At 35.7% G+C, this 23,552-nt stretch overlaps 1 protein-coding gene across 5 annotated transcripts in view; it reads right to left on the minus strand.

Annotated features, from left to right (window-relative positions):
• Nucleotides 1-1,646: 1,646 nt before the first annotated feature.
• Nucleotides 1,647-23,552, minus strand: part of LOC113048250 (rab-3A-interacting protein-like) — a 30,716-nt gene continuing 8,810 nt past the window's right edge. Inside the window, exons 5-12 of one of the 5 annotated variants that reach the window (XM_026209947.1) lie at nucleotides 22,141-22,236; nucleotides 20,438-20,515; nucleotides 18,585-18,770; nucleotides 15,459-15,587; nucleotides 14,179-14,291; nucleotides 7,297-7,396; nucleotides 5,387-5,456; nucleotides 1,647-2,160 (exon numbers count right to left, since the gene is read on the minus strand). In XM_026209947.1, the coding sequence (XP_026065732.1) occupies nucleotides 2,078-2,160; nucleotides 5,387-5,456; nucleotides 7,297-7,396; nucleotides 14,179-14,291; nucleotides 15,459-15,587; nucleotides 18,585-18,770; nucleotides 20,438-20,515; nucleotides 22,141-22,236 (855 nt within the window). In that variant the 3' untranslated portion in view covers nucleotides 1,647-2,077. Of the gene's footprint in view, nucleotides 2,161-5,386; nucleotides 5,457-7,296; nucleotides 7,397-14,178; nucleotides 14,292-15,458; nucleotides 15,588-18,566; nucleotides 18,771-20,437; nucleotides 20,516-22,140; nucleotides 22,237-23,552 lie in introns of all 5 variants that reach the window. The other 4 variants (XM_026209945.1, XM_026209946.1, XM_026209949.1 and 1 more) reach the window with 4 other exon arrangements.

A 23,552-nucleotide genomic window follows, 5' to 3' on the forward strand; every position in this document is an offset into this window, starting at 1 on the left:
TAATTTCATTCATTCAGTAAGCCTTTTTCCATTGGACAACTGTATCTCAATGAGTGCCAATTTATGTCAGACAGTATGGAGAAAATATTTGACATAAAGCATAATAAAAAAAGAAAAAAAAAAAAAAGAAAAAAGACTGAATTCAATTAAAAGCTTCCACCATGGACAGTACAGGTTACTGCAAGTTTGGAGCTTAAGCATAAGCGATTAAGTGAATTTCAGTTATCTCTGCTCATTTAATTGATTGGCAGGGATTTGAATATCCACTTATCCAAAAAAAGCGAATAATACTCTCAAAACGTCACAAAGTCATGCATACGTGGTGGAATGCCAAATGCTATTGCTGTACCATTGCAGCTGTTTCTTAAAGTCCTTAATAAAAGGCAAGGGAGGGGTGTCAACACATAAACAGCTATGATGGATAAATTATTATAAAAATATTTCAGTTGCATACTGCAAATTTTTGATGTTTTATTCATTTTAATTCTTTTATTTTATTTAGATGATGCCTGTGCACCCCATGTCATGTTTAACTTTATGCCCCCAATTTTTATCAAAACATTTCAGAAATTAAACATTATTATAATTCACAATGAAGCATTATAAAAGGGCATTCATCAGATTACTGTATGTGTAAAACTGCATTATGTACTTTTGAATAAATTTATATTCGAGCATATATCATAATTATTCTAATATAGTTAATTAACATAGTGGATAAAAGTCTTTATATGCATTTTACAGTGACTTCAACATGGCTTTTTCAACCAGTATGTAGAATTAGGTTTTCTAAAATTAATATTAAGATGATAAAATTCATGCTTGCCACCTTTAAGGCCTGTTCACACCAAAAATAACTGTAAAGAAAACTATAAAATTTACTTATTTGGCATCCACACCAACAGACAGTAATGTTCTGTTTATTATAAGCATGTGCTGCATTTTTTGCCATCTGCCTTCAAATGCTCAACTCTTCAAAGTTGGGTGAATTCTGATTGCCTGTCAGTATTTTAAATATTATAAGATATATTAGGATATATTTTTATAAAAGTCCAGGTAATTTAAGATTGAAATATTATATAGGCATTGGAATGCACACACAAGCTTCTGTGTTTACCATATGTGTATGTGTGTTGATCATTGTTTATATGTGAATAAAATCCAAAATTAAATCAATTTATGTTATCTAAGCAATCTTACCTCTTCACAAAACTTGGATTAAACAGCCGAATTAAACAGCCAGATTAATATGGATTTGTTTTTTAAAGACTTCATCACTTTTTTTTTGGATCTTTTAAGTTTTGGTTACCTGTAATTTCAATAGAGAAACGGAAACCTCTTAGATTTCATGACTAATATCTTCATTTGTGTTTTGAGATTAACAAAAGTCTACATGAGGCATGACAAAATTGTGATCTATCCCTTTAAAGTGATCTATCCCTTTAAAAATGATCATGATGTTTATCATGATGAATTATCAAAACACTGAAAGGCAATCAGAATTGGAATGATTAATAAATGTTTATAGTTATGGTTATCTTTATACTTATCATCCTTGATGTGAACAGCCCATTACAGCTGCAAAATGTCTTCATGTATCTTCACATGCTGTGAAGGTCACTGCTTCATTAGGACAAACACCAGTGTTTATTCTCCTCTGGAGGTGTACAACTTTATTCAGGCTTCCAGAAAGGCACTAAAATCAAAATGAGGGAGGCTAGATGAGACTCATGAGGAAATACACACAGCGGTCTGAGAGAATATAGACAGAACATTCCAGATATAAGAACACAACTTCACAACAGCACACAGCTAGCTACAGCACTGAACATATCAATCTAAGAGAGTTTGAGATGCGTTTATTTGAGTGTGTTTCATCCTTCAATGTGCAGATTCTTCAGAGAGAACACAACCTCCAGCTACAGTTCATGCTTTAGTGTCTTCTCCTTCTGTTTCAATTAATATAATGAGGTGTGGTGGTCCCTGGGAAGCCACTCTGACAGGACTAGTAAACTCCATCATGTCAAGGAGTGGCCAGGTTAAGACGATGGAATTCTCTTGACTGTGATGGCTATGTTCACAGTTCATCTTTGTAGTACCCTAACTTGGTGTTGGACATCTCCTTCCGTAGCTGCATGACCTCCCAGAACATCTGCTCTGCTTGGTAAAACACAGCAACATGTACGTGTTAGAAGGGAAATTTTCATAAGAGCAAACTTCTGCATTTTTACATTTACCACTGTTGCAAACAACATAAAATAAAACAAATTGTAATTCATTATTTCTAATTGAAAAAATAAATAAATCAATCAAAACCCTCTTCCAGGGTGATAGCAATGTTTGACTCATGAATGAGCTGATTCTTTTTAAAGAATCTGTGAATCATTTCACAAATCACAATGAATGATCCATTCACTAATTGTACTGATTCGACTGAAGCTGTTCTCCAGTCAACAACTCATGGATTCAATAAACCAGTCAAAACTAGTCTTCCTCTCTCTATTTCAAATCATGTAATACTGCTAGGTTTTCAATTTTTGGCCCATGTTACATCTGTATTTATGTTGTGACAACACATTTACACAAATTTATTATTTCATCACTTTTACATCCTATATGGCATTTTTTACTTTCCCTTGTTTGCATATTTTGGATGAAAACTGGGAGGCTTGTGACTGTCCCATCGACTGCCAAGTAAAATACACTGTCAGGGTCCAGAAAAGAATGAAAAGCATCCTCAGAAATGCCATCAGTGGTACAACAGTAACATTATGAAGTGACGATAATACTTTTTGTATGTGAATAAAACAAAAATAATGACTATTCAACAATTTGTCTCCTCTGTCTCTTCACATCAGCGTAGCACTATTTTGGAGAATATGAGCAGGCAGTACTCTTCTGTGTCAGCCACGCGACAATCGTAAGATGCCTGCATACAGCTCATATTCTCCAAAATGGTGCTACGCTGACTATTCTGACGACGCTTTTCATACTTTTCTGGACCCTGACAGTGTATTTTACAAGTCAATCATTTACAAAAGTGTTAGAGCATTTATCAAGCAAAATTTTTCAAGTTTGTTGGAACAGAAATGTAAACTGAAATATACATTTAAATAAAATAAATACAATTTAATAAATAAAAATCAATTAAATGGAAAATATATTAAAAAATAAAATATATCAAAAATAAAAAAAGTAGTGCTGCAAACACAGTAGCAACCAGCAACATTTGTGTTTGGTTTAAATGCCACAGAACATCTAAAGTGCATTCTAATTTCAAACTTACATCGCAGTCTGTTCATTATTAAAATAAAGTCAACCAAACATAAAAGGTTACACTGGTCAGTTTAAATAGACCGTAGTATACCGATCCACTCTGCTGTTATGCCAAGGACGTTTTTGCTCACGTGAAAAGGATGTTCTTTTCTGTCTAGTGTACATATACAATTTTATATATATACACATATATACACATATATATATATATATATATATATATATGTGTGTGTATATATATATATATATAAAATTGTATATGTACACTAGACAGAATAACTAACTGCGCAGCACAACCACAAGTGCCAGAGTTCCGTTTGGGATAATTTTATTTTTAATAATATAGTGCAGTGGTTCCCAACCTTTTTCAACTCGCCGCTCACACAACCAAACACATATGTTTGCGAGGCCCACTGCAACAAAATTAACTGACCCCGCTATTGTTGGGTTAATAACTTAGTACTCAGAAGCTAGATTGTTAACTGTCTTTATTGAATGAACTGGCAATAAACAGAAAATAACTCGGGCTGCATGGCACCGCTTGGCACAACTGCTGTTGTTCTGTAGCTTATGCAGCAAAAATATCTAAGATAAATCAGCCAGCTCGAATAATGGAAGCATTATTACAGTTTAATATATATTTTTTGTTTTTTAATTATATGAAATGATGTTATTATGTCATGACATTTTAACAAATATGAATAATATTATTATTTCTTTTAATAGTAATTGCATCCCACCTGCAATACCATCGCGGCCCACAGGTTGAAAACCACTGCTTATAGTGTCATTTGAAAACATTGCAATTGCTTTTTAAAATACAACTATGAGCACCATGAAACCATTTAAAGAGGCGCATTCAGCGTTCTTCTTGACGGGCAACAGTCGACAAAGTAAAATGATCTCCAACGTATGGCACGATCTCTTCCTTTTATCAGATGATCATAATCACATCTATTAATTTTACAGTCCTGCTACTAGCATTTTATTCAGACTAAAACCCCTTTAATTCGGGTGAGAAAGCTTTTTTTTCCAAGTGGCTTTTGCACATAATAATAATACTGCTGCAGAAGCATTTTGCAGCATTAAGGTTATTAATTGATCGTTAATTTAATCAATGATCAATCATGGAAATTATCGAATACTGACATCCCTAAATACATATGAGTTGGATGGATACCTGGCTATTGTCTGCATTAAGCCATGCTTTCGAACAAATGTGATTCACGGTTCTGGGCAGCTCCAGGACAGCTGTCTCTCCGAGCACGGTGCTGTCTGTGAGCGAGGCAGAGTAACGTAGCCCTCAATCACGCTGAAGTGTTTGTGAGAGCTGCCAACTTCTCCACCCCATTTACAGAGTGAAATTCTCTGACTACCTTTATCTCTCAGGACTGTTGTTGAATCTTCCAAAAGTTTTGGCTTGGGGTCCTTCACATGCGGCAGCAGTACTTTCCACTGCACCAATAACACGGGCTGCCCGCCGACGTGCCTGACTTTAAATTGGCACTACTAAACACGGATATCGGCTGATGCCGATATATATATATATATAAAAAAAAAGAAAAGAAAAAAAAAGACAAATATCGGCCCAATATATCGGTCAACCTTTAGTATACACCCACAAGATGAGAACTGGTTTATACTGGTTTTGTATTTTCTATATTTTTAACATTTCAGTTTTACAGGGAAGCAGGTTATCTCTCTCAATGTATTCCACCAGGCTAAAATTACATGACCAGCATGTTTCCCTAAATGTCTAAGAGTCTTTGTAGATACCAGAAACTGTAGATTGCATAGTGTAGTTTGGTGATGCAGAAAATCACCAGAAAAGTAACTTATTTAGCAGAAGCAGAATTTTTTTTTTTCTTAAAAAAAATAAAATAAATTACAATAATAGCAATTAGAATAAAGCATTTATGAGTATATACCTTACATAACACATTCACTTGAATATACAATGATTTCATACTGGAACACCATCAATTATTTTTATATTTAAAACTAAAACAGAAACTTCTAGAAATCCATGTGGAAAACCGCATCAAGCTTAGATGCTTATACGTATTTTTGAATGATGTGAATACAAGGGAGATTAGTTGGATTAGTTTACCATCTTGTTGTTTGACAAGTCCTTGAAGGATGTAGCGAATGTAGGTGAAGAAGTTGCAAACAGAAGTGATCTGAAGTAGGTAGAGAAGAAAAATGACATTTGTACAAACCTCACTATTGCAAATGAGAACAATGCTATGATAACATTCAAAGTATAAAAACTGAATACTTAAAAAGCAGACATGGTCAATCTGAAGCCTGTCATATTTCAATCAAAAGTAAAAAGTAAGCACATGTAGAAAAAAAAAAAAAAAAAAGCCTTGTAAAAGATTATAGAGCATTATGATTTTTGATGATTGGCTGCAACTGTGTGCGTTATGTCCCCTTTAAAGAACACTTATTTGTAAAGAAAACTCTTCAGCTCTGCCCATGGCATGCCTCACGGTGTTTGACTGTTTTCGGAGAGAATCGTAAAGCTGTGTCTTTCTTTTAAAAATCTGATAAAACTAAAGACTCTTCAGAGATATGATGGATACAATACTAATATATAGGTACTCAACATTAACATGAGCTTTTTGTTATGTCCCCTTTCATTTCCCATGCCCACTGATTAATGGTAGTCTTATTAGACACAGTATTTTATTTTCTAAGGTTTTGTCCCTGGTCTCATATCAGTCTTAGCTGTGACTTCATGTCAGTTTTTCTCGAAAAAGTCTTCTAGTCAGCCTCTCAAAAGAGGCTAAATGTGTTGAAGTGAATCTAGATGACTGGAATTTGTAACGGACTTTCAGGTCCATTCTTTGCAATTGCTATTTTTATCCAATTGCTTGATTTAGTAGGATGGTCTGATATTAGAAGTTCCAGGGCCTTGCCATACATTTTCTGATATTAAGTTGGCATGAAAAAGCCAACTTACTGATCTGCTTTTTAAGTTTGTTCTTCTGAGCCAAACTTTAGTCAGTATCTCCTCCTAGAGCTTTCAAGCTACTACCTGAAAACACGAGTCAGAACTTCAGACTGCTCTGAAATTAGTTGCTTTGATTTTTCTAAACGATACAATTTAAGGTTTTCATAAAAATTAAGATTCAAAATTATAAAATTCCCATAGGCTTACATTGACGGAATGTTCAAATGATCAAAGACTTTTCAAACTCCAAATGACAAAAATCAATCAATCAATCAATCAATCGATGCTAATCATGCTAAAACATGCTAGAAAAATGCTAATAATATTAGAAACATGCTAACAACATGCTTAAACATGCTAACAAGATGCTAATTAAGTTAGAAACATGCTAACTACACAATAATCATGTTAAAATATGCTAGCAACATGCTAATCATGCTAGAATATGTAAGAAACATGCTAATTGTGTTAGAAACATGTAAGCAACTTACTAACAACACACTAATCATGTCACAAACACACTAGTAACATGTTAGTAATATGCAACCTACATCTATCTAATCAATCCATCTAAACTTTCCAACTGCTTCAAGATTCTAGTCAAGGCTTTTTCAACCCAGGTTCAAAGTTCGTACAAACTTTACTCATCTAGTTTTATACTTTTAAAACATTACATTTTGACTTTCAAAGCATTAATTCTGCAACCACTGAAACACATAAATATGCTTTCTCTGGATATGCAGCAGAATGAGAAATAACAATTTTTTCTGAAGACTGATCTACCGAAAGGTGATGATACACCGGGCAACTGTTTGACCAATGTTGCCGGGCAACGTTGCCATCAGTGTGCACCCAGGTGAGACACAGGGCCCATGAACTGAAGTATCCAGATACAAAATTGTTGCCCATTCTCAATGGGAAAGTGCCCAAGCAACACTGCTCAAAAAAGCTGCCCCGTGTATCATCACCTTAAGTGTCCATATGACACTAAACAAATATATGTGTTTCTCAATTTCAGAGGAGATGCTGTGAAGCCTACAACAAGGCAATAATGCAATACTCACCCGATAACGGCAAAACGGAGATACATAATAATAGTTGCCGGAGTCACCAAACTTGATTCTGTGCTTGCAGGTTTTGGTTTGACCACACAAGGCACATTTCCTGCACAGTGGGAAAGAGATGCAAAGCTTTAAAAACTATATTATATTGTATATATACAATATATGTAACTATATATAACTTGAGGAGCCATTTAGGACTGTAAACTAAACACTTTCGTGAATAACGAAAACAAAGCACATATAAACAGGCACTGAGAAATTAACTCCCTGAAACACAGGTACTAGGAAAATTAAGACGGGGATCGGGAGACAGGGTGGCACGGGTCAGATAAGGAGGACCGAGGGTCTTATTACGATTCACTTACACGAGAGTCTGTACCATCCTGCCACAGGAAGAGCTCATTGGTACGAGAACAAAATCAACAAAAATACACAAATACAGAAAGAAAAAAATGACGAAAGAACGTTATGCTGACAAGCTTGATCTACACAACATTTTTAGCAACAATGGAATTAAAATAAACAGCTACATTAGAGATACAGAGTAGTAATGGATCTGACAAACTTTACTGACAAACTTTAAATACGTCTAATAAAAAGATTTTGGTTAAATATAAAAGAATGTATAAGGGAATCCTAGTTTCCCAGCATGGGAATTTACTATAAATTTAAATAATTTACAATAAGATTTAGTTAACATGAAATAAGCATGAAGAATACTTCCACAGCATTTATTAAGCTTAGTTGATGTTAATCTCAACATTTACCAATTAACTAATTATTCAAATTAAAATTTGTGCTTGTTAACATTAGTTAATGCACTGTGAATTAACATGAACTAACATTGAATGACTGTATTTGTACTGATTTCACTATTTTTAAATGTTAGTTAATGTGTATTTTTGCTGTTTGAGTATAAACAATATCTGCAAAGTTGCAGCACTGAAAGTTCATTGCAAACGCAGATATCGTCTTTTAAAATTCTGGCAGTTTAATGCCTTCAAAAATCGCTGACAAGGGACTAAAACAAACTTCTTCCTGGGTTCTGAACATCACAAACCCAGACAAACCCCACCCACGGAACATGCAACAAAGGGGCTGAGGCCATGTTTTGCTGCTTTAGAGAAGAGGAAGAGAAAACTAGGGGTGCACATAAGAAATCTGTTCATATATGAATCGCGATTCTGTCTTCTAATGATTCTAATGGATTCACAAGTTTCAAAACCAATGTTCTAAATCAGCGGTTCTTAATTCTTTTCTTCGCATCACCCTAGGTTGACCAGACATCCCGAAAAATTAGGGACAGTCCTGAAATTGAGTAGTTGTTGTCTGATAGACATTAAAAACTGTCTGCGGAGGTTGAGTCATCCTGCAAGCAGCCCCCGCCGGTTGCTCATTGGCTGCAGCATCTTAGCAAACAGGTAGTTAGGCGCGAATTTAGATATGCATTGATAAGCTAATTTTCATTCATTCGGTTGGCATGGCTGGTGTACCGGAACCCCAACACGCTGCTAAAAAGCAAAAACGCCTCTGCAGGTACCGGGAGGAGTGGGTGGGGAAGTATCCATGGATTGCCACAGCCTTAAGCGATGAAAGTAAAGCGTTCTGCAAAGTGTGTAGGAAAGAGTTTGTTGTTTCTCATGGAGGGGAGGCAGATTTTAGGCTGCATGCTCGCAGCAAACTACACTGTACCAACACCGCGATAGTAAAGACCAACACGTTGGTCTCGTCCTTCTTTAAGAAGCAGGATGATTTCATGTATAATAAAATAGCTGCTGCTGAGCTGACCTCCGTGTTCCACTGTGTGGTCCACCAATAATCATACAGATAGCTTGACTGTGCAATGAAATTAACACCAAAACTGTACTCTGATTCGGCTATAGCTAACCTCGTCACCTGCGGTCGCACAAAAGCTGAAGCACTGGTCATGAACATCCTGGCACCCCTGCATCTGACTTCTCCCAGAGCCTCAAGTCAAAATAAATATTATTTTCCATTGCAAATGATGCCTCTAATAAAGGCAATGTGAAAACATTCCCAATCTCTGTGAGATTCTGGACTCCTGAGGAGACCCCAAGAACGGAGTTCTTGATTTCTTTAGACAGGCAGCCGAGAGCGCAGATGCTGTCACTGACACCTTACTGAATAAATTAAAGGAACACAAACTCAGCATCCATAACATCTCGGCATACTCGGCTGACAATGCAGCAGTGAATTACGGCAGAAAACACTCCAAAAACATTTACCAAAATCGAAAAAAAAAAAAAAATCAGCAAGATCCTGCCTGCAAACTGCCCAGCTCACATTATACACAATGCCGTTAAACGTGCCAGCAATGCAAACAGATGTGGAGATTATTGTGATAAAATAATTCAACCATTTCAGCTGTTCTGCCAAGAGAGTTTCCACCCTCAAAGAAATGTTTGAATTTACTGACATGGAGTACCATACACTGTTGCGCCACGTCCCGACACGATGGTTGAGCCTGCTCCCTGCAATTGACAGACTTATTAACAACTGGCCAGCTGTGTGGAGCTACTTCTTGTTGCTGGGAGAGGAGGAGTGCCCCGTGTCCTCTGGGATGCGCTCCTGGGTAACGAGCGTGGAGAGGAAGATGAATGCAGCGAGTTGGAGGTCACTCTCTTCTTCTTGCAAAATACTTTAAAGATGTTCACTGGTGCTGTGCTGAGTCTCGAGAGTGACAGCCTCACCTCAGCTGAAGTGTATGCGCTGATGAACGGCCTCCGAACCAAACTGCAGCAGCGCAAAAAGATGCTTTTTTCAGAGCAAAAGTTGACCGTGTCCTCCTCTCCTCCATTAATCTTAGGGTTGACAGGCTCAAGAGAGAATTCACGAGTTTCTATGATATTGCGGAGCAATACCTTTAGAAATGGTTCAATTTCTTAAAAACTGGGCAGCTGTTCATCATCCAGTCTTTCAATCTAAAGGAAAAGCAAGAAATCAGCTACCAGAAATTAACCGCAGCTGTATCTGCCTTTCGGATGGAGGATGAGCTTGACCTGGATGAGCTGTGTTCTGAAAGAGATATTGCCTCATCTGGAGATACACAGTCATCATGTAGGTGAGCTTTGGGCTCAAGCACTCAGGAGCAGGTCTGCGTTCCAAGTCAAGCTGCTGTCTATCATTTTGAGCATCCCCATGAGCAATGCGTACTCAGAACAGGTGTTTTCAATTATGAAAGGTGCATGGACGGATGTGAGAAACGAGTGCTCATTTAACCTGGTCCGCAACGAAATGAAAGTAAAAATGAATTTGGTGATGAATTGTGCAGAGTTCCATAAATACATCCTTGGAAAGACAGGAGTGCTGGAAAAAGTGAAAACCTCCACAAAATAGGCTGACGTCTGGCCTCCACAATCTAGGTAAGCTATAGCTGTGTGAATTTAAAGTTTTATTGTTTCTATTAGGGCAGCACGTTTTCAAGTTTTTCATTAACCGTTAACCGAGGCCCTTAGCGGTTAATACTCAGTTAACCATAGTGTGCGCCAGGGTTTCTGTTGTCCGGTAATTGCCAGACATTGGCCGAAAAAAAATTAAATGTCCGACAAAATTTAATCTCTCCGGTCAAATTGTCCTATTAAAACTGCCTAATAATCCCGCCTCCTAACACAATCTGAATTTGAGAATAAGCCTAAAATGTATAACGCAAATATACACCGACCTTTGGCTATGTTATAAAGGAACAGGCTCTAGTAATAGTCATGTAACTTTCCGTGTTTAGGCGAAGGTAACAAGCAGGCTCCGCGGCCGCCTCGCTAAGGCTATGACTATGACTATGTTTGACAGGTACAATATTTGAAAATTGATAATTATTTTTTTATTTTTTTAATTACATTTATATCTGAATTTATGTCAACCTATATACTTTCAAATATCAAAATGTCATGAATTCATATGTATTTTAGTACAAAATGACATATAAAACTATTTTCCTATTATATTTTGCCTGGAAACGCTTCCAACAAGGCGTCGGTTCTATTTCTAGCATGCACGCGTCGAGCTGCGCCTGCGTCTCACGCAGGCAGTCGGCAAGCTCTAACCTGTTAACATGGGAGCCGAATTAAAAACAGACACGCCACGCAGCTGAGACGCTTTCGCCACGCATCCAGTGTGTCGCCGCCGGCCTAATGATGCCCGGGTGTTGGCTGTTGAGATTACAACAACGAGGTTGTACTTGAACTATATCTAAGCACTGTATTGCAATACTTGCATTTTGCCCCGTCAGTCTCAATTTTAAAGTGCTCCAACGCTGTACTTTTCTTTGCCCGCTTCATATTAGAAAAATGACTTCTTCTTGTGCACATTTCAAATGTCTGGGAGCGCTCTGGCGGTCTCTAGTGGTGCAAAAATGTATTACAACTAAATTCAATGCACGCCATTGACGTCACTTAACCGAGCAAAATGTTTTACTCGGTTATGCAATTTTTAACGGTTAATCGGTTAACCATGGACACCCCTAGTTTCTATTAATTTATCTAATTAATCTATATGCACAAAGACAATATGACCTTTTTGTCCATACATTTACATATTTATGTGCTTAATAAAAATGCCCTGCAATTGTACTTTTTGTATACTAAACTGGTATACTTAAAGTCTGCTAAATTTCATGCTTTACTGCACAATTGTGCAGAAGATGTGCTGAGGTCTAACTAAAGATATACTAAAGTATATTTGATTGTGCTAAAGTGAAACTATTGCAAGTATACTTCAGGTCATGGCTCTGAACGGGTTCAAGGATCGAAAATGAAAACGGAAACAAACAAAATTTTGACAGGAACAAAACCAGAGACAGAAACTAAATCAAATTTGATAGTTTCAAACAGAATCGAAAATTTGAAATGGCCATTAACCGGTTAATTACATTATGTTATCATTAAATACTTTTTTTTTTTTTTTTTTTTTATGTCAACCAATCAAAAATTCCAGTAATAAGGCAAATGGAAATTTAGCACTGAAGCCAACGAATGATATGTCCACTCCGCTGTAAATTCATCATAGGTAAATCGCAATGGCAATGCACCACCCTTAGAGTTTATCTGAGGATAGCGTAAGATGAATTCAACAGATCACATGCACAGACAGCGCTTCTGTGAATGGAGAAAACAGAAAAACTATAGGTTTACATAAAAAGGAATATAGGCATTTACATTAAATATATTTCACTTAAATCATAATGACAGATTAATGAAACAAAAGTAAAAATTAGCTAAATTACAATTCTTTGTGACACATGTGTTCCAAAGTTTAAACAGCAAAGAGTAGTTTTCTTTATTTTGCAAAGGCTTTACAGTTTTTATTTATTTGCAAAAGCTTGACAGCTTTAAATGTCTTTCTGTCAGCGTTGGTATTACCATTGCCCCAACACCTTATGCGCACACACAACATAATTTTGTTATTTTGAAGCCTGTTCATTATCAAAATAAAATACAGTTAAAGAAACAAATAAAAAGTCACACTGTTCCATTGTACAAAATTTGTTGCATTCAGCTTGACTGCACCTCACTGTGCTGATATAGCGGATGTGAAGGATGATGTTTTATATCGATGAAAGTACAAACACTATATAGTAAATCATATTTTAGCATCCAGATACTTCGGGAATATGGAAACATTTGGATTCGTGCCGAATGAGAGTGGTAAGCATCAGCTTCACCTTAAATTTATTTGTTTTTGGATTGATATTTTTATAGCCTAAACTTGAGAGGATTTGTTTCGGAGAGAAACTAATAACTGTTTTTAGAATGTTTGTAAACATTTTGCTTTAGATTACAGGCATTTTAACCATCATTATTTCTGATAGTAGTAGGGCTAATAAAATGTGATGTGAGTCGTGACTTTTTTTTTCACTCTCAAAATGCAATCTTATACAAGTGTTTTTTTTGTATATCTTTAAAAATACTTTGAAGTCTTTAAAGTGCTGATATATTATTAATGAGTTTTTTTAGTAGCCTACATTTTGCCAAAATCTAGAAAAGATGATGCTCTATCGGCTGTGACAAGTGCAGTGTGTTACTGGCTAACGTTACCAGATCTCTCTTTTTTTCCTTTTTTTTTTGAGTAAAGAACACGCTGTACTTATTACTATTATTATTATTATTATTATTAGGCAAATTATAGGCAAATAAAATGTAAAAAAAAAATAATAATAACGTTATTAACCAGTATTTCTTCCACCCGAACTGGTTTTGGAACGGTAATAATATGAGAGAAACGCTGGAACAGAAACGTTAACATATCGATTCTGCTAGGATTGAACCAATTTTTTTTTCTTTTTCAAGCCCTGTCTGAGGTACACTTTTAATATCTTGCATTTAAAAACTGATATTATACAGAGATCATACAATCCTTATTAATATTGATATTAAAACACATTTTAGGTATATTATAAATAATGTGCACTGTGCAATAAAGAAATATTTCAAATAAAGTTTAATTATAATTTTATATCAGCAAATCTTTTGTGATATGTCAATAAATATGTTAAAAGATTTGAAGTATACTTAGTACGAAATAATGGCATTTGAAATAAATCATGGCCTATGTTTTTTTTAGGGGCATCTTCAGGGTGGTACTAACATTAAAATTAAAGATTAAATTAAAATGTAAAAATTTTCATTTTCTCGCTCATTTATTTTAAGAAAGGTTAAATGTCTCAAGCACAATAATATATATGTTTAAAAACAAAGGTAAGTATGTATCTGAATAGTAATCACATTTGATGACACTGTAATAGCCTATTTACAGGATACTTGGTTCATTCATTTTTAGGAGAGCTGAAGATTTATAAAACTACTCTTTTCACTGATTATTGGAACAACATGCCTAATGTCAAGCGGCTCTGAATTCAGCCACACTCACTTGGGTCCTCCACACTCAACAGCAGATGCTTTGACCACTGGCAGTGGCTGGAATCCCACAGGCTCCACACTCAGTGTATTCTGCTCAACTGCCTCCAGGATCGCTGATCCGAGCTGTGGATAACACAAACTATACATCAGTCATGCACAAATAAATTAAAGAAGTTTACTAAACTGCCCTTTAGAAGGCCAGATTATGTAAACATATTTACTAATTTATTTTAATCATTACTCATAATTTAATCCCTTTCTTTCCTACCTTTGGATAAACATTTTGGTTTGTAACTGAAACCAATATGATATTTTTATTCTGTTGTTCTATTCAACAGTATATGACACAAGGTTACTTATATTCAGGGGTTTCTGGGGGTTGCGGGAGCACACACATACACAGGGTTATTTGACAAAAAAAAAAGAAAAGGATTTTCCTTAAAACTAATTAGTAATGTATCTGCCATTGCCATTAGCCCTTGACAGGTTCGGACTACAGATTATGGTGGGATATTTGAAACCGCAATACCAAGAAAGGTTACTCACAACAATATAGTGCAAACACATGTAACCTTTAGGATGCTTTTGATATCAAGCTTCCACATGCTCTCAACGCAAAAGCCTACTGGCGCTCGTGATTCTTTAGCTCTGCCCACACGTCACGCCTCCAGCCGGTCGTGTTTTTCCGGGAAAAATCGGTACAGACTATCTTTCTCTTATGAATATAATAAAACTAAAGACTTTTTGGATTTATGAAGGATGCAGTACTACTCTATAGGTACTCAAGATTAACAGGATTTTGAGTGAAAATGAGCATTTCACCCCCCTTTAAATGTATACGCTTTACTACTTAAAGCTGCTAATTTAAAAAGACAAGAGATGCAATCATCAACAATTATTTACAACATTTTACAATATAAAGAAATCAAAGTAAATGTTATAATTGATGTATATTTATTAAATCATAGACTTTAACATTTTACCTAAATTTCACTATATAGACTATAGGCCTTATTTTTGTTTATTATTTTTTTGCTTCAACTACAATATGAAACTTTCTACACTGCAGTTTCATATAGTTGACATTAATGTTTTCAACAAATCATTATTAGATTCAACCAGAAGAGAGCACCTGTAGATCTAAATTATTATTCCAGATTCTCAATGATCAGCTGAGCTGTCACACATGTATAGCTTATTCTAGCTAATCATTTACAGAAACTAATGTCTATAAAATAATAACAAGGAGGAGCTCAAAAGTTCTACAGAGGGATGACAGCAGAAGCATACCTCAGTCTTAGAAAATGTCAGACATGGGTAGATGTCTTCTCTGTAAATGCGCTCGAGGAAGGAGCAGCTTCTCTCCAGGGTTGGCTCCTCTTTCCACACTTTGAACTCAGTGAAGAGAAGAGAATCCACCTACAAACACACACACACACACTACTTAATACTGACAATTATAACTGCCACTTATACTTTTATAGACCATTTCAAAATTCTGGATGAGATGACTTATGATGACGACATGAAGATTTATCTTCCTTTGAAGGTCAATGATATAGTAGTTTGATGAATTATCTGAATTACATCAAACGATTAACAGAATATCTTTAGAATGTAGAAAATCAGAAAGAAAAGCAAGCAATTTGGATGCTAAAAGAAAAGGGGAAATCAATTAGAACTATAGGGAAAAAACAAAGGGCATGGAGAAAATCAAGAGTTTGGAAAATACTGGTGACATCAGCAACCAACGACAACCTGATCAGCTGAGAAAAAACAATGGTAGTTGATGACAGACTAATCATAAAAGCTGTGAAAATGAATCCTAAAATACGTGTCTGTAAAATCACCAACAACCTCCAGAAAGCTGGGGTGATGCTCTGTCAGAATTAAACACTGAATTACAGAAGCTACACCGCAAGACGCAAACCTCTGATCAGCACCAACAACAGAAAGGCAATATTCTTCACAAATGTGAGCCAGTTTTGGAACTGAGCTGATGGACTGATTAGACAAAGATTAAATTTTATCTAAGTGATTGGAAAGCAATTGTGGAAAGAAAAAAGGGAACTGCAAATGATCCTAAGCATACAGCCTCATCTGTAAAGCTTGGTGGAGGTGGTGTCATGGCATGGGCATGCATGGCTGTCTCTAGAACAAGACCTCTTCATTTTAATGATGACTTAATGTATTACGGCAGTAGAGGAATTTATTTGGAAGGGTACAAAATCATCTTGTCTACCAATATTCAAGAAAAAGTCACCAAACTTTTTAGAAAGCACTTCATAATGGATCAGGACTATGACCCAAAACACCCTGCCAGTTCAGTCAAGGAATTTATCAAGGCAAAGAGACTTCGATTTCCCTGAATCAATCTCCAGATTTAAATCCGATTGAACATTAATTTCACCAGATGAAGTGGAGACCACAGACAGAAACTCCCCAAATTACAGTTGGAATTGGCTGCATTAAAGGCATAAAAACCTCTAAAAGTGCGGTCCTTTTTATTTGGTAAAACATGTATGTGTCAAAAGACCTAACAATAAAATTTGACATTTTGCAGTTTTGTTGCATATTCATCTTTTAATCATATTTGCAATTGTCTTGACTCCACAGCAGAGAAAGTACAGGGCACTGTATATACATACACACACACACACACACACACACACACACACACACACACACACACACACACTCTCCGGCCACTTTATTAGGTACACCTGTTAAATTGCTTGGTAACACACATTGCTGATCAGCCAATCACATGGCAGCAACTCAATGCATTTAGATATCTAGATGTGGTGAAGACAACTTGCATAAGTTAGAACTGAGCATAAGAATAGTGAAGAAAGGGAATTTAAGTGACTTTGAATGTGAAATGGTTGTTGGTGCAAGACAGGCTGGTCTAAGTATTTTAAAAACTGCTGTTCTTTTTGGATTTTTACGCACAACCATCTCTAGAGTTGGAATGGTCCGAAAAAGAGAAAATATCCAGTGAGCAGAAGTTGTGTGGACGAAGATGCCTTGTTGATGTCAGAGGTCAGAGGAGAATGGGCAGACTGGTTAGAGATGACAGAAAGGCAACAGTAACTCAAATAACCACTCGTTAATACCAAAATATGCGAAATACCATCTCTGAATACACAACAAGTCGAACCCTGAAGCAGATGAGTTACAGCAGCAAAAAACCACACCGGGTGCCACTCCTGTCAGCTAAGAACATGAAACAGAGTCTACAATTGGCACAGGCTCACCAAAATTGAACAATAGAAAATTGGAAAAACTTTGCCTGGTCTGATGACTCTCGATTTCTGCTGTGACAATCAGATGGTAGAATTTGGCATAAATAACATGAAAGTATGGATCCATCCTGCCTTGTCTCAATGATTCAGGCTGTTGGTGGTGGTGTAATGGTGTGGGGGATATTTTCTTGATATTTTCCATCCCTTTATGCCTACAGTGTACCCAACTTCTGATGGCTACTTCCAGCAGGATAATGCACCATGTCGCAAAGCTAAAATCATCTCAGACTGGTTTCTTGAACATGACAATGAGTTCACTTTACTCAAATGGCCTCCTAAGTCACCAGATCTCAATCAAAAAGAGCACCTTTGGGATGTGGTGGGAGGCAAAAGGGGGTACAACTCTGTACCAGCAAGATGTACCTAATAAAGTGGCCAGTGATCGTGTGTCTGAATGTGAATGTAAATATATATATATATATATATATATATATATATATATATATATATATATATATATATATATATATATATATATATATATATATATATATATATATATATATTTATTTATATATAAATATAGTTATAATAAATCATACAAGATTCATGGCAGTTGTTTTGTTTTGAGTTTATATCCCGACCTCTAGATTGCAGTTATAAATTGAATATAGTTAGCTGCTAGTAATGAAGGATGAAAGAAATTCCACCTTGGTGTACAAAGCTAAGGTGTGGCAACATTTCGGCTTTCGCTACACACAAGGAAAAAAAAAAACTGACAAAAGTCATGCGCTTGTAAAAAGTGCAACGCCAAAGTCAAATGTTCTGTGTGTGTGTGTGTGTGTTCACGTGTGCTCATGTTCTTCACACAGAATCCTGCAAGCACTTTTTTTTTCATTGATATTACGCAGATACGTGTTACGATTTTAAACAAACTGTGAACCTTTAAATCAGGGTCTAAAAATATATGTGGTCTGTTTATAACAGTTTACATTTTATACATTTAATTTAACAAAATGTACATGTACATGTGGATGCTTGTGATTACCAAGACATCATTGTTGACACGGAATAAACCCCAGGAGTATATGGTAAATCTCTCCAGGTGTGGGAGTGATGTTACACACAAGGACGTTTATGATTAGATACAAACCTCTTTACACTCACGTACAATGGGCTGTGTCACTGTGACCTCCTGCTGGCTGCCCAACATGGCACTGCTCGTGCTCTTGTTGCGAGCGTGGCCTTTCTTAAAGGGGGCTTTGGGTCCGGGGGGCATTTCCTTGCAGGGGGATGTGGGAGAGGTTGACAGGACCAGAGTCTTCAAAGCAGCCACTTCAGCCTGCAGAACATCAATCTAAATCCAAGGGGAAAGTCTTGTGAGACTTCAAACGTATGAGGGGTTTAAATTCAGGTATTTATACACAGGGTTGGGGAGTAACAAAATACATATAACGTCATTACATATAAAATATGTATATCACTTAATATTTAAAATTTAACTTTTTGTTTTTGCAATCATGCTAATATTCGGGAAAACAGCACTCTTCTTCCTCTATTGATAATGCCTAACTATACTATATGTTATAAATATAGAAAAAAACAAACTCATACAGACAAACCTCACTTGCACTGCAAGTGCTCATGTGGGCTGAAAACAGTGTTTTCAAAAATGGAGAATAACACACTTTAAGGTGCCTTTCAAGATTAAATGTTCCTTTAAAGCCGAGAGAGGTTTTGTTGCAGGAAACAAAATTCCATTACACAGTGATGTTATATCCTTTTTACATTTGTAAATAAAACTATTACCATGCAGCAACAATTTATAGCAGCCATAAGTATATTGTGAGATGTACTGTTACTGTAAAAAAATATGACTATTAAAATAAGAGTAAAATTAGATTTTGAAAGTGAAAATGTGAAAATGACATAAAGCCAAGTATGGTGACCCATACTGGGAATTCGTGCTCTGCATTTAACCCATCCAAAGTGCACACACACACACCAGGGAACACACACACGGATCAGTGGGCAGCCATTTATGCTGCGGCGCCCAGGGAGCAGTTGGGGGTTCGATGCCTTGCTCAAGGGCAGCTCAGTCATGGTATTGAAGGTTGCGAAAGCACTGTACATTCACTCCCCCCACCTACAATCCCTGCCGGCCAGAGACTCAATCTTGCAACCTTTGGATTATGAGTTTGACTCTCTAACCATTATGCCACAACTTCCCCCAACTTGTCTTCCCCCTTTGGTCATATGTCCTACCTTTAATACTAGAGATATAGGGCCAGATTCATTAAGCAGGGCAAATGATGCAGCCAGAACATTACCATAATGACCAACGAAATCTACAAAGATGATCAAATTATCAACATGTCAAGCCCAGGGCATTTCTAGCCTTTCATTAGTACAGGGGCACAGGTCCTTCAGCAAAAAGCGTGCCCATATTTTGATAATTTTTTGAATACTGTATTGAATATAAATTGTAATTACCTGCAGCACGGTGTCTTTCACAAGCTTCATACACAGTGAAGTGCTCCTTCATCATTGACAAACAATAGATGACATTTTCAAGTTTTGTTTTCTACAATTAACTATTATAAAAACTATTTTGTGGCTCTTTCAGTGTAAGAAACCCCTGCCAATGACTCAGTGTGGGAGTGAAATATTTGAATGAATCAAACTTAAACATGAACAGTTTCAGACCTTTTTGCAAACCCGTTTCTAAAAGCTGTGAATCTAAAGAACTAACAGAAAAAAAGACAATACTTAAATTGCTGAAATATTCCCAGAATTGTTTATTTTTTCTGGTACATAGGATACTATAAATAAATAACCTCAGTTTAAGTTTAATTTTTTGTCTTGGTGACAATGACAAATATTATTGTTTAGTTTGTCGATTAGCTTAGTTTCTTCTATGAAGTTCATTGTATCTCTCTCATTTGGCTAGTTTATTTCTAATCATATTGAAAGTGCAGTCTTTGCATTTAGCCTTAACAAAACCGTAATGTCAGCATAACTCACCTTTCCCAGTGCCTCCTTAAGTTGTCTTTCCGCAGTGGCCTGCTTCAGGTTTGCTTCGTGCACCATCTTATGAGCCTCCTGTTGAGAACGTCTCAGATCAGATCCACATTAACTCAAACTCATCGGAGAATAACCCACACCAAGAGACACCTCTACCACATCAGACCAGACCAAACCAGAGTCACCTCGCAGAGCAGTGCTACAGGAGGACTTTGACCAACAGAAGCAAATGAGGGAAAACAGAAAGAAAGACATGAAAAAGAAAAAAATATATAATAAAAAGTTATACATGAGGAAAGTATGAAATGCATAACAGAGAAGGGCAAATGAGACTTTAGAGCAGATTATCTAAACACTCAGCACATCTGGATCCAAATAATGTGAAGATCAACATAATCTTGTGACCCTGTCCACACAATGACCGAAAAGTCAATTGAAGTAACTTGGATCTGGAGACTTGTTTAGTTCAGAAGGATTCTTTAACAACTTTTTGAAAATTTACTAATTTACTCAATTACAAGTCAATTTTGCTGAGCACACAAAGTTTCTATTGATATAATTGCTTCATTTAAACAGTTGCTGTCATAAAAACAGACTTTCATGACTAATTAACAAACTCACATTAACACAAACAGGTAAAATGCACTGAATATACACTCCCATTTCCAGAAAAGTTGGGACAATTGTAACAGGCAATAAAAACGAGAATCTTGGATTTCTTAATTCTCTTCAACCTGAACTTAACGGACAAAACTACAAATAATAGATCTCCAATGTTTTCACTGCCCAACTTCATTGTATTTTTTAAATATGAACACATTTTGATAGCACCCTGATAGCACATGCACGTCACAGAGCCATATTCAGTGGGTGATTTCTATGAACGAGTGTTCATTCACTCTTTTTACACAACAAATTTTATATGTTTAATTCTTTGTAAATACTGTTTGTTTCTTTGTGAAATATATATATATATATATATATATATATATATATATATATATATATATATATATATATATATATATATATATATATATGTGTGTGTGTGTGAGACAGTAGGCGGAGTTAAAAGAAGAAGAAAAAAAATATAATAATATTACATATATATATATATATATATATATATATGTAATATTATTATATTTATAATATATAATATTATTACACACACACACTCAGTCAAAAATTGTGGTAAGATCATAAAAGTTTTTGTATTTTTGGAAATAGTTTATACTTTTATAAAAGTCTATATACTATAAAATATTTTTATTTTAAATCAATAATGCTTTTAAATACAACTGTTTTCAGTACTGATAAAAATATGAAATGATTCTTGAGCAGAAAATAAGCTAATTATAATAATTTCCAAAAGACAATGTGACACTGAAGACTAGAATAATGAAGCTGAACATTCAGCCTAGCCATCACAGGAATAAATTATATTTTACAATATAATACAATATCATTTTTTATTTAAATTGCAATAACATTTCACAATATTACTGTATGTTTATAATATTACTTTAATACATATGTGTGGACAAAGTGCAATCAAAAACTGTTTTAGTTCTGTTTTGAATTATTTGTCTATGTGAGTAGACCCATCACAGTGCTGAGTATTCAGAGTAACTCCAGACGATCAAGTGCTTCCAAACACACACAGATCTGCTCTGTCTTTTGGCAGAAGAAACCAAACAAACCTCAAAAAGGCTAGCAGTGAGTTCCTCCAGCTCCTGCCCCAGCTGGTCTCTCACTTTAGAAAGCCTCTCACACTCCTCGTCTTTTAACTTAAGCTCCTTCAGACACATGCAATGACATGAACAATACACAAATGAAAAACAGAACAGAAAAGTAAGGAATGTATGGCTCATTCATTCTTTTTGTAGATGACATTAATGTAAACAGGTGAATGATACAACACACACTATAATATTTTATACAGAAAAAATGTTAAATAAAATACTGTTTATTTTGGTGATAAAGGGAAGACAGTTGGTAAATTACTATAATATAAAAGGTTAAAATTAACCGATGATACGGTGGATAACACTGATAAGAATAATAGAATAATAATAACATTATAATAACTTTTTACTCTAAAAAAAAAAAAAAATCCCTTTTTCAGGATACAGTATTTTAAAGATAATTTAGTAAAATCCAAATAAGCATTACAGATCTTCATTGGAAAGGGATGACACAATGTTTTTCATGCATTTTCAATAAACCATAAATAATTATTGCACCTTTGGAACAGTCCTTTAGACACTAAATTGTTTACAAGCAGTAGGCAATTAAGGTCCCAGTTACAATAACATAGGACAATAAAGAAACACCAGGAGAAAGATGTCCAGGGTTCCTGATCAACTGAGTAATCATGCCATGTCCCTGTTGCAGGGAGGCATGAGGACCGCAGGTGTTTCCGGATAAACAACGAGCAAGCCAATATCGTGATGATTGTTTTAATTAATCAAGAAGGGGGGATAATCATTATCAATATTAAAATATGATTATATGTGAAGCCCTAAACGATGCTTCGAGGTGCCATCCCAAAGAGGCACAAAATAACTCTCAATGACCTTTTCCTATACTTTTCCCAGCTGGTGAGAAACTTCGATAACTTTTATCATTTCAGAAATATGAATTAACAAAATGTTACACTGCCGTAGGGACAAATGAAGTGGAGAAAGCAACAGCAGTTATCAAATAACTAAATTATAATATTTGCTCAGGTGGGTGCTGGGGTCTTAACTATAGGATTGCAATGTATATCTATTCTGTTAATTGAACATTACACATAGTGCACGTCTAATTAGAGCTATGCCAGTCAGCGTGGTAGCCCAGGTATTGTTCTTTCTATGTCCCCCGCTTTGAGTGGTTCCTTTCATGTATGTAATATTTGCAGCAGCAATATTTCTTACATGCTCATAGCAGCAGGTTGTGGATGTATTAGCAAGTAGCAAGTCTTGGTACTTCCTCTGCCCCAGCAACAGCAGCATAAAAGATCGATTCCTCCAAACCAAATACATTAATATTGTCATATACATTACCATGCCAATCCCTCCGAGAGTTGTCAAGACAGAAATAATGTTTGGTGAAGTTTTTTTTGTACATT

This window comes from Carassius auratus, chromosome 29 (genome assembly GCF_003368295.1).
Source record: "Carassius auratus strain Wakin chromosome 29, ASM336829v1, whole genome shotgun sequence".
Classification (NCBI taxonomy): Eukaryota; Metazoa; Chordata; class Actinopteri; order Cypriniformes; family Cyprinidae; genus Carassius; species Carassius auratus.